General features: G+C 41.6%; 1 protein-coding gene across 1 annotated transcript in view; it reads right to left on the bottom strand.

Annotated features, from left to right (window-relative positions):
- STMND1 (stathmin domain containing 1) overlaps positions 1 to 12627 on the bottom strand; it is a 99738-nt gene that overhangs the window by 59409 nt on the left and 27702 nt on the right. Inside the window, exons 4-5 of the mRNA XM_059940677.1 lie at positions 10489 to 10620; positions 9557 to 9777 (exon numbers count right to left, since the gene is read on the bottom strand). Of these exons, the coding sequence (XP_059796660.1) occupies positions 9557 to 9777; positions 10489 to 10620 (353 nt within the window). The remainder of the gene's footprint in view (positions 1 to 9556; positions 9778 to 10488; positions 10621 to 12627) is intronic.

Raw genomic sequence — 12627 nt, 5'->3', positions numbered from 1 at the left:
AAGTTTTTATTGAGGGCCAATCATGTGCCAGGCACCCTTGTTGGCCCTGAAGATACAGCAGTAACAAAACAGATACAAGTCTCTTCCCGCATGGATCCTACACTCTAGCTGGGGAGAGATGGGTTAAAAAAAAAAAAAAAACCAAATGTGTGCATGCGCGTGTGCGTGTGTGGGCATGCCTGTGCGTGCGTGCGCGTGTGTGAACCACCCCAGAAGAATAAAGCTGGGAGCAGGCTAGAGAACTATGGGAGTGGTAGGGACTGGTTTTCATCCAGGGAAGAGCTCACTGGCTGTCCGACCTGGAGAGGTGGAAGAGTGACCAATCAGCTGTCTGGGGGAGGAACCTTCCAGGCAGAGGGAACCAGAGGCACAAAGGCTCTGGGTGGTGTCACGCCTGAGGAACATGGAGGGACTAGTGTGATTGCAGCAGAGTGAGTGAGGGAGAGTGTTAGAAGATGAGATCCAAGAGAACAGGATGGCGGGAGTTGGAGGGTGGGGTCTGGTCTTACATGGCTTTGTAGACCACTATTATTTTGGCTTTTACTTGGTGTGAGGTCAGAAGTCTTTGTATCGTTGAGTAGAAAAGCGATAGGATCTCTCCTATGTTTTAACAGAGTCAATCTGGCTGCCGACTCTGGAACTGACTGAAGGGAGACAGGGCAGAAGCAGGGAGATGAATCAGAGGGCTATGACAACAATCTAGCTGAGAGATGGCTGTGGCTTAGGCAAGGATTTAGTGCATAGGTGGTGAGAAGTGGCTCTGGATATATTTTTAGAGAAGAGCTGACAGGATCTGCTGAAGGCCTAGACAGAAAACATGAGAGAAAGAGAGTAGTAAAAAATGATGTCAGGGTGTGTTTGGGGGGTAGAGATGGGCAATGCTCTGAGAGAAGCAGGGAGCTCTATTTGGAACATGTTGAGATGCTGATGAGACATCCAAGTGGAGCCTGGACTTAAGGAAGATGTCCATGTTGAAGATATAAATTTGGCGGTCATGTGCATGTAGATGGTATTTAAAGCCATCAGACAGGATGAGATCACCAAAGATGAGTATTGTAAAAATAATTAATAAACAGAAATTGCAATTAGAGGTGGGAAACCATAAGGGGGAGCTCTCACACCCTGAGCCATGCTTAACACAGCGGGAAGAAGAAAGACTCCTTTCCTGGCAAGGACTCAACCAGTGAAAAGCTATGGACTCTTTGTTTACTACAGCCCTCCCAACTTTCTTTTCCTTTTATAAAAGTGTTCTTCCCTTCCTCTGCAGGGACTTGCATGTGGCTCACCATGGTTGCAGACCCCGAATTTCAATTCTCTGCTGATCCCAAATTAACCCATCCTTGCTGGAGAAATATGTCAGTCTGTTTGTTTCAGGTCAACAGTATGTATATAGATAGAAAAGAGAAAAAGTCCAAAGCAAAATGTTCTGAGCTCTCCAATGGGAAGAGATCAGGGATATAAGAAAGTCAAGGAACCGAACCAAGAAGTGAAGGATGTGGGAAGGATCTTCCACAAGGATACTGAAATCACCAAGAATTAAGACAAGAGGAGTGTTGGAGAGTGTAACAGTGACCCAGGAGCTAAAATATTCAAGGGATAGACCATCCAAACTTTTGATTATTATGCAGTCAAGTAGAAGGACTCAAAATGCTGTATACTCCAACAGATTTTTAATCTATGGTGGAGATGCGTATTTTCTATTAACTATCCTTTAGTGCCACCTGCTGGACATAGATCAAAGCAAATATCAATAACTACAGAAGGATGAACGCTTTAAGGAAAGTCCTTGTGATTAAGAGAATTTCACAGCAGGTGGAAAAAAAAGTTCTCAGTGTACTGTGATTACTTAGATAATCACTTTGCAATTTCACCAGAGGTAATCAATTTCACAAAGCTTGGGTTCTGAACTATCTAGGGAAAAAAATAGAGAACAAAGGAGGATGTATAAAGAGGGAAGTAGAATTTGGAGGAAAAAATAGGCACACAAAGGGATAAAAAAGAAGTGGAAATGAGACAGAAGAATTGTCTAATTATTCTATGATTTGTCTTTTGGGAAATATACTATCCATTTTTGAAATTTTCTCATGTGTACATGTGTTATCCCCTCCCCCATAGGTTAAAGTTTTCTGTAATCAGGTCTCCCGTCTTACACATTACTAGTGACATGCCTATCCTACCACTGTATCTACGACAGAGCCAGGCAGAGTAGATGCTTACTATTCACCAAGGACTGGAGTAAGAAAAAACAGTCAAGAGTAAAGATAGTTTAAACACTCACAGACATAGAGAACAGACTCTTGGTTACCAGCGGGGAGAGGGAATGGGGCAGGGGCAAAATAGGGGTCTGGGATTAAGAGATACAAACTACTATGTATAAAATAGATAAACAACAAGCATATCTATTTTACATATGTGTGTGTACAGCACAGGGAAATACAGCCATTATTTTGTAATAACTTTAAATGGAGCAGAATCTATAAAAATATTGAATCACTGTGTTGTACACCTGAAACTAATATAGTATTGTAAATCAACTATAGTTAAGAAAAGAGTAAAGTTAGTTGTACAATATGAATATACTTATTACCAAACTGTACACTTAAAAATGTTAAGATGGTTCATGTTATGTGGTTTTTAAACCCACAATTTGAAAAATTTTAGATAATTTTAAAAGGGCACCATGAAGGGTCCTTGTGGTGATGGAAATATCCCAGATCTTGATTGAATTGATGTTAATTAATATCCTAGTTGTGATACCGTACAACAGTTTTGCAAGATGTTACCCCTAAGTAAAGGGCACATGGATCTCTCTCTGTTATTTCTTACAACTGAAAAATAAAAGTTTAATTAAAAAAAAGAATATCTAATAAAATGATTTGGTATTGAAAATAAACTGCTCAAAGACCAGAGCATGAATAAATTAGATACTGGTGAATTGAAAGGATGGTCTAAAGCTCACTAATGTAGCTTTCTCAAATTCAGCCAAGATGAAAGCAAATTATTCAAATCCCTTAGTGATAAATAGTTGGCAGGAGCAATAGGAGGAGACAGTCAGATAGCAGCTTGGGAGGAAAATGCGCTGCATAATTTTAGGTTTTTGGTAGAAAATCTTAAAATAGCTTTCTTATGTGAAATAACCATAATGAAGAAAACCACACAACAGTATGAAAAATTCAACATATGATATTAGCAAAATGAGTCCAGCATCATATTAAAATAATAACACCTCACAACTGTGGTTTACATTGTACAGCACCCATTTGCCCTCCTCTTTTCTGAATGGAACCCAATTTTATTCAGGTATCCACCCCTTTCCAACTTGCTTCCAAGAAAACAATTCTGTCCCCAACTCCAAGGGGGGATTTGATTGTCCCAAAGGTAACTCCCATTCTCTTGACAGTGGCTGGCTCAGGCATTGGCATGGATGGACATGATCCAGGCATATGGAATGCAAAGGGATGCTTTCAGGGTTCTTTAGGAAACTTCCCCCTTGCTTTTATGGGAGCGCTTCCTGAAATGACTCCCTTCTGCCGAAGGTAAGTGAGCATGTAGCCCCAGCTGCTACTTAAAACCATCCCATGACCACGAGGAATACCTGCCTTAGAACGAAGCTAATGATGTGGGTAGAAGAATGAGAGCCAGAAAACCTGGATCCAGGATGACTGCTGAACACTGGATCCACATACCATGGACTCGCCTTGCCTTTGATTTCTGATTATATACATCAGTACATTTCTTTATTGTTTAAACTGGTGCAAGTTGAGCTCTTTATTATTTTTACGTGAAAGCATCCTGATAAAATGACTTGGTTGAGGGTTTAATTCTGGGAGTGACAGTGTTGTTCAGTATTGGCAAAGATGCTGTATATTCACCCCATCAATAGGTCAGAGGAGAAAAACACCGTAACCATTTTGAGACCGTGTGTGTGTGCGTGTGTGTGTGTGTGTGTGTGTGTGTATGTGTAATCTCAGAAAACCTGGGAATTGGAGTGATGGGGTAGTGACTAAAATCATTCCAAAACTTTCCATTTAAGACCATGGGAAGGATTTGGGATTAGCAGATGCAAACTATTATATATAGCATGGATAAACAACAAGGTCCTACTGCATAGCACAGGGAACTATATTCAATATCCTGTGATAAACCGTTATGGGAAAGTCTAAAAAACAATGCATATATATGTATAACTGAATCACTTTGCTGTATAGCAGAAATTAACACAACACTGTAAATCAACTACACTTCAATAAAACAAATTTTTAAAAAGACCAAAGGAAGGAGAAAAAAAACAAAGGAAGAATATTCACTGATCTTGTTGAAGCAATGTGGGAGATGGGGAGAAACAATTCATGAAGCGGCCACCCCTGGGAGGGCTCAAGCCGCCTGGTGGTTGGGAAGTTGGGGGGGGTGGTCACTGTGAGGGTCCTGAGTCACCCACTGAGGCTGTCCTCACACTGGCCTGGGGAAGTACTGTCTAGGCAGGCCCTGAAATGCTCCTCGATCATATGAAAGAGCAGGCTTTTATTAGACTGAGTGACATAAAACTGCCAATGACTGGACCACATTTAACCTACAGCTTCCATATTACAGCGAGTTCTAGCACCTGACTGGCAGGCCAGCAGCTGTTCACACTGGGCTGAGGACTAAGGTCCAGCTGAATTTCTCCACCTCAGCTGCAGCTGGTAATTACTTGTTTGTTTTTTTCTGGTGTGGGTTTCCCACACTCAAGCTGCACAGATTTCAACAAGTCTGGAAGGACAAAGGGGTAAACAGTCCCTCCTTGAAGAATTAAATAAATGGTTCCAAGTATTCTGGGCTAATCTGGCAATCGCTCATTGTCACCATATTCCTGTGGAAATAGCAATTCTCCGCATCATCAACTTCTCTGCAATGCTAGACACAAGATCCAAAATGAAAATGTCCATTTTATAGAATTTATGAGATGAAATTTAAGACTAATAAGCTGGCATTTTGGTGATGACTGTAGAATTGTTTACAATAACTTATTGATAAATTGAAAATAACCAAAACCTCCAACAAACAGGCATTGGTTAAATAAATAGTAGCATCTTCCAACTTTTAAAAAACTGTAAACCCCTTAAGCGGTTTAAAAAAATATTTTCTGCAATTTTGAATGGCATGTGAGAAAAAAACTCATTTTAAATTTAAAATGTTAAACATTTTGGGGTCAATATACTAAAGATTGTAGAAAATTTCTTAAAAATACAATAGATGAATCATGTGGAAGATTATTAGTTAATAAAAATAGTCAGTTAGACAGGGAGTCTTAAAAAGTAGTGCATATATACCCTAAATATTTTGTTTTAACTTAAAACATTTATATATACTTTCACCTGAATATACTGTGATGTAACACCAAGGCATGGTCAGGATTCTTACGAAAACCACATTCGTAATGCATTATCTACAACTGCAGGTTTAGTTTCCTTGAATTGGAGGGTGAAATTTGTACATTTTATGAAACCATGTGAGTCTAGAAGCTTCAAAGATTTTTTTTTACAATCTTGTCTATTCCTTTATAGAGCACATTTTTTCAAAAAGCATTCAAAATTAAATGTAACAGCCAGTTGTTGGGCTGCACCCCACAGGCTTGCAAGCCTTGTAGTTGCCCAGCCTCTAGACCAAAGAAAGAAAGAGCCAGGAGACAGTGACAGAGACATCAATGGCTATTGGATAGGGGATCTTATGCATCTGAAGCAAAAGATCCTGGACTGACATCCTGCCATGTACAGCAGACAGCAGGCAGGACACAGCTGCAATCTTCAGTACTCGCAAGAGAAGGAGGCTACCATTTATATGGGGAATTGACATCAGGTTGACTCATCAGTTACCAGGGAAACCAGCGAGTAGGGCAGGGGGCAAGCAGGTAGGCAACTGATTAAGCCTTATAATTAAGAGAATTGGATACTCATGAGTGAAGCAGGGACTGGTCAAACAGGGGATGTACAGAGAGCAAGAGTACAGCCATCTTGAATGGCCCGACCATACATCAGTACAAATGGTGTTAATAGGCTTTAGAAGAGACATAACCGACTCTTGGTAAATATTCAACTTGACCCTTGGGTGCATGGGTACTTGAACTTGCTGGAAAGTGGCCTACTAGTCATAAATGGGCAGCTTACTGTGGGCATGGCTGGATAGGCTTACGGAGTGAATGAACACACAGGGCAAACCTGAGTGTGCGTCACCTGGAGGGCTTGTTAAATTCAGGTTGCTCAGCCCCGTGATTTGATACAGAACATCTGGGGTGGGGCTGAGAACTTGCATTTATTACATGTTCCCAAGTGATGCTGATGCTGCCAGTGGTGGGGGGGGGGCACACGCTGAGAACCACTGGCACAGGCCAATCCCACGGGGTTGGTTAAGGGCTAATCCTCTGTACAGTCTTTCTCCCCTTTAACAAGTGAGCACTGCTAGTTCCTCCTTAAGAGGAAAAAGCATGAAGTGTCATATACCTTTTTAAGTGATATGGTTGGTTCAGGAATTGAACTGTATTACACAGAGAGGAAATGTATGTTTCAATTACTAGAAATGACTAGGAATTGAATTACTGCTTTCCTGATCCTGATGTTTAGAATGACTGCATTTGGTGCTTAAAACAGCTGATCACTTAATTTTTCTTGTTTCTAAATGACAAGAGAAAATGTTACGGATCCTTAACTGCAAACACTTTTCTGTCAATAACACTTTGCAAATGTAGGTAGCCTTTATTCCTGATCAATGAAAAACTAACTCAGATATAATTGTCACCTTTTAAAAAAATTTTATCATGTGGGCTTTTGAGGCATACCTGAGATCTCAGTGTGCTGAATACAAACTGTGAGGAGGTGAGTACAGCTTCCTGAACAGGAGAAGAGTCTGGAGGTGCATTTGCAAGACTGTTCACTTGCCCTCTGAGGGACAGGGACCAAGAATAAGGGCAATGGAAAGCGGGGTCCTGGACAAGCAAGCATGGCAGCTGTCTGCCTTCCCGGGGGTTCAAGACTGTTGTTAAACGGGGAGTGTCCCAATTACTTTACTTACCAACTTATAAAAAGACAGAAACAGAAATGTGTTATGACTGGCTTTAAGGATGAGAATCCCTGAACACATAACAGGGAAACTAAACCATGTTACATCAAGAATGATACTGTGTGGGCTTCCCTGGTGGCGCAGCGGTTGAGAATCTGCCTGCCAATGCAGGGGACACAGGTTCGAGCCCTGGTCCGGGAAGATCCCGCATGCCGCGGAGAAGCTGGGCCCGTGAGCCACAACTACTGAGCCTGCGCGTCTGGAGCCTGTGCTCCGCAACAAGAGAGGCCGCGACAGTGAGAGGCCCGCGCACCGCGATGAAGAGTGGCCCCCACTTGCCGCAGCTGGAGAAAGCCCTCGCACAGAAACGAAGACCCAACACAGCTAATAAATAATAAATAAATAAATAAATAATTTTAAAAAAATAAAGAAAGAAAGAAAACATTTTTAATCTTACAGTACAGTACCTTGAAAAGTACAGTAGTACAGTACAACAGCTGGCATACAGGGGCTGGCATCGAGTGAACAGGCAAAAAGAGTTACCGACTGGAGGAGGGAGAGGAGGTGGGAGGTGGTAGAGATGAAGGATCGTCAGCAATAGGAGATGGAGGGCAAGCGGCAATTTCACTCACCCCTGACACTGATGGAACGCATGTTCACACCTTTGAAAGCTCTCAACTAGAAGGTTCGTATGCAGTGGACTTACTGCAAGGTAAAAGAGGTCCAGGGAGCCTAAAGGACTTTCCAAGGTACCGCTGTAAGAAGTAGACTGGTTCTTAAAGGTTTTGGTTCTGGAACGAGTTTGGAAAGAAGCCCCCTCCACCACCACCATCATACCTCACTGCTGCAGGAGTCCTCAGTCCTACAAGCTACAGGAAGATGAGGTGTCCATTTGCAACATCCCAAAGGGAATGTACAAACAGGAGGTGCCCAGTGGTTTTCTGCTCAAATCAGCACTGCCATGGGTTCCCAGGGAGACAAGCCATCTCCTGGGGCTGTCCTCCAGCTTCTGGAGGATATATGGGTGTACTGATTTATCCACAGAAGAAACATTTACACACCATGTATCATGTGCCATTCACTTTCCAAGGTACAAAACTGCAACCGTGATCAAGACAGACCCATCCTCCGCCCTGTTAGAACTGACACATCTAGCGGTAAAGATGGACACGCACCCGGTAATTCCAAAAGAGGGTGGCAAGTGCGACACTGAGTAATCCGGGCTGCCAAAAGGCAACTATGAGAGAGGGCCACCAACCCAGACCAGGGGCTTCAGAGGAAGTGCTGTCTGAGTGGAGACGGGAGAAACAAGAAGGCATTAGTCAAGTAAAGCAGTGAGACGGGGAGAGGGGAAGGAGGGAACAGCATGTGCAAAGACACAGAGGCTAGGCAATGTGCTGAGTGTGAGGAGCTAGAAGTTCAGCAGGAGTGAGTTATGAAAGCTGAGAGTCTTGCCAGTCAGAAGAAGAAGTCTGGACTTTACCTTGACCATAAAAGGGAGCCAACATAGGGGTTCAGCAGAAAACCATTGAATAGGGACTTTCCTGGTGGTCCAGCAGTTAAGACTCTGCGTTCCCAATGCAGGGGGCCTGGGGTTCGATCCCTCGTCAGGGAACTAGATTCCACGTGCCACAATGAAGATCCCGCATGCCACAACTAAGACCCGGCGCAGCCAAATAAATAAATAAATATCAAAAAATAAAAAAGAAGACCGTTGGATAAATACTAAGAAGACTGTTGTAGTAATATAACTGAATAATGGTAGGGTGGTCTGAACAAGGCAATGACAGGGCAAAGTATGAAAAGGGATGCAAGAGATCTTCATAGAATGTAGACTCATAAGACCTAATAACTTTTTCATTTTTCATATGAAGAAAACTCCATACTTCATTTAATTCTGAGAAGTGGATATTGCTTCCTTAGGCTATATGGATGAAACTATAATTCAACCAACTTCAGGATATTGCTTTAATCACAACACAACACAAAGAGAATTGGAAAAAAAACACACCTAAACATAGAGCATACGAAGCATACAGATCATTAAAATACTTAACACAAATCCATACAATTTGTCTTAAAGGACCCTCAGAGGGCAGACACAGCCAAGGGGCAGGAGCCAAAAAGAAGGATTTCATTTGGCACGAATACATTAATGGAAGCGGAAAGGTGCTCATCAATGAAAGACATTTTCACCATGTTTGAAGCCACACTGAAGGAGAATGACAACTTTATAAAAACAAAGCTAGTCAAATCTTCCTCTTCTTTTTTTTAAGCTAACATAGCCATTTAGTTTACTGAGCTAAGCTCCAGCCCAGGCAGCTCGCACGATCATTCCTAAACCCAAGGCACATCCCAGTGGGTGAGGGGTCAGACAGTCAAAGAAACCATGAGACATACTAAGAAAGTCACACCTGGGGGAAAAGATGCCTTTTCACGAAATTCACATAAAACGGCTCATTAGAATACGTCATCTGCTTGGTTGTAAGACATGTCTGACTCCACGACCCCAATACCTTCGTACCTGTAGTTTCTATCATTTGAGCTTGTATCACTTTTACTGTTCTTCCTTTTCAACAGCTTTCCTTCCAACAGGTCAGAGGGTTCAAACGCGGCACAACTCACAGTTTTAAGTCCTTTGGCAAACGGAGCCTCCTTCCCACCCGCTTCAGCTGGATCTGAACGATGGGCTGGGGGCAGAGGTCGGTCACTCCACAGCATTTTTCTTATTTCTTCTTCTTTAGTCTGAAAAGCAGTATTAAACAGTGAAAACGAGTCCGAGTGACTTTCTCCAAGTTCTCATTACTACTGCCTGTAATGAACACTCCTGGCTTCCCTATTTCGTTATGCAATCATTCGACAAACAGAGGTTGAGGAATTACTGTTGAAGAAGACAGAGCCAGCTCCGACCCCATACCCTCCAGACACCCTCCAAACATACCTTCACAGGGCTATGGTCTAGTCCTTGCTCTCTGAGAGGCCAAGTAGAGACACGGAAGCAAAGGCTATCAGATCAGAGCTGTGAAGACTGGCTCCCGGCAGAAGGGCAGACAGAGGGTTTATGGGGACCACGTGTGTGTAAATGCTGCAGAAGTTGTCTGAGGGTCTGCACGGCCTCCTCTCAGCTCCCGTCCTCCACCTGGGACCTCCTGCCACCCCTGGCCCCAACTGAAGTTTCTCTTTTTTTTAATAGGAAAAAAACACCATACTTAATTCTCAGAAGTGGATATTGCTTCCTTAGGCTACATGGATGAAACTGTAATTCAACCAACTTCAAGATAGTGCTGCATTCCTTCACCACACAAAGAGAACTTAAAAAAACTAAACATACAGCATAGGAAGCATAGAGATCACTAAAAGAATTAATACAATCCACGCAATCTGTCTTCAAGCTGGCGACTGGAGAGGATGCACGCATTTCGGAGGCAGTGCCCCCTCACGCGAGACCTGGGCTACCTTCCTGCGCTCCTCCACTGCCTGCATCTTCTCTTCTATGTCCTTCATCGTGAAATCTTTTACTTCCTTTTTGATTTTAAGTTTTTTCAGCCTGGCTGGTGGCTTTCTCAGCAGCTTCTCAGTCGTGCTTACCTGCAAAAAGACACTTTTTAAAATGCAGAAACAAATGTATTTATTAGCAGAGGAGAAAGATAAGAGAGAGAGAATAAACACTGTTTAAGGTTTTAGTCCTAAAACACTAAACAGATTTTTGGATAGATTTGTAAAAACAATTATGTGAAAACTGGTAACAACTGAACTCATTCCTAAAGACTTTATGCCTGGTAACAACAGAACTAATTCCTAAAGAAAAAATATCTATTAGATGTCTAGGAAAAAACAGGCTATTATCAAAAAACATGAAAGAAACATGCAACGATGGAGGAGGGCTCTTGAGAAGTAAAAAAAAAACCTGGAGAACAAATACAAGATGGGAAAAGGTGGCAAATGAATGATGCATTTCTAGTTCAAGGTAAAAAGTTAAACCCCATGATTTTATAATATTCCATAAGCTACAAATGACTTTCATTTGGGGTCGAGATTAGTTTTAGGACTTTTGGTCTTGTGAAGGAGAGAATTAACACTGGTCTTTGCTGTCAGTACTTTACAAATGTTTTCATGACAATAGAAAAAAACCCATACTATTTCCTGATTGACTACGCTTTATGCGTTTAGAGCAGTGATAATGACTTTGATTATAATTTCTAGTTATTAAAAAAAGGTTAAGCTGTTGTAAAGGGTTTATAAAGAAAGTTTCATTTTTAAAAATTGGTTTTTTAAAATAATATACCTTGGTTATAAAAAAATTAAAATGATACAGAAATAGTCCCCTAATTCTCTGTTTAACCAGCTGGCCCCCAATCCCACTCATCAGCATGAACCATTTTAAAGAGTTTGGTGTGTGTATTTCCAGACATTCTCTGTGCACATATATCTATATACACATATATTAACAGTGCATCTGTCATGTTCAACCAATCAATGGGATTATACCATATACACTGTTTTGCAATTCGCTTTCTTCATTTAATTTAATATGGACATCTTTCTAGGTCAGTATATAAAGAGTTATTAAACTGTCTTAACAAACACCAAACCTTCATTATACAATGAACCAAAACAGGCAGACCTCATTTTATTGTGCTTCACTTAATTGTGCTTCACAGATATTTTGGTTGTTTTTTTTTTTTACAAATTGAAGATCTGTGGCAAACCTGAGTCGACCAAGTCTATTGGCGCCATTTTCCCAACAGTGTTTGCTCTCTTTATGTCTCTGTGTCACATTTTGGTAATTCTTGCAGTATTTCAAATTTTTTCATTATTATTATATTTGTTATGGTGATCAGTGATCTTTGCTGCTACTATTGCAAACCGATAACGACTCGGTGAAGGCTCAGATGATGGTTAGCATTTTTTAGCAATATAAGTATTTTTAAATTAAGATCTGAACATTGTTTTATTAGACATAATACTATTGGACACTTAACAGGCTACACTATAGTGTAAACATAACTTTTATATGCCCTGGGATACCAAAAAATTCATGTGACTCGATTTATTGTGGTATTTCCTTTATTGCAGTGGCCTGGAACCGAACCCGCAATATCTCCAACTAGGTACTCCTGTATTGTTCTAGATAATTTCTCTAAAGACTTTTAAAGACAAAGGAGCTATTGATATCCATTGCCATATCGAAAAGACTGTCTCTTCAGATTGCAATACTGTAGTTACTGAGAAAGTAAATCACACAAAGAGAGACAGTTCAGCATAGCAGGAAAGGGCACCAGATCCAGACACATACAGCCCTGGGTTTGAATCCTGGCTTGGTCATGGTGTGGCTTTGCACGAATTCTTAAACTCAGTAAGCCTTCCCTTCCTCATTTATAAAATAGGTTTTATTTCACAGGATTTTTTTTTAGAAAAAAGAGGAAAATCTTTGCCAACTTGGTCTAGCAGCCAGATCACTTCTCTGGTTGAGGCACTGACTGGTGCATCTCTCCTGCCATGTCTGGCACAGAGAAGCGAGGCCCAGCCACCGGTGGTCAGAACAGAGCAGGTAGTGGGATGGGCCACGACCCTGGATCAGTCAGGCGAGGAGCG

Source organism: Balaenoptera ricei, chromosome 11, assembly GCF_028023285.1.
Source record: "Balaenoptera ricei isolate mBalRic1 chromosome 11, mBalRic1.hap2, whole genome shotgun sequence".
Classification (NCBI taxonomy): domain Eukaryota; kingdom Metazoa; phylum Chordata; class Mammalia; order Artiodactyla; family Balaenopteridae; genus Balaenoptera; species Balaenoptera ricei.
The sequence above is the reverse complement of the archived record's forward strand: the minus strand, read 5'-3'. Positions and strand labels throughout refer to the sequence as shown.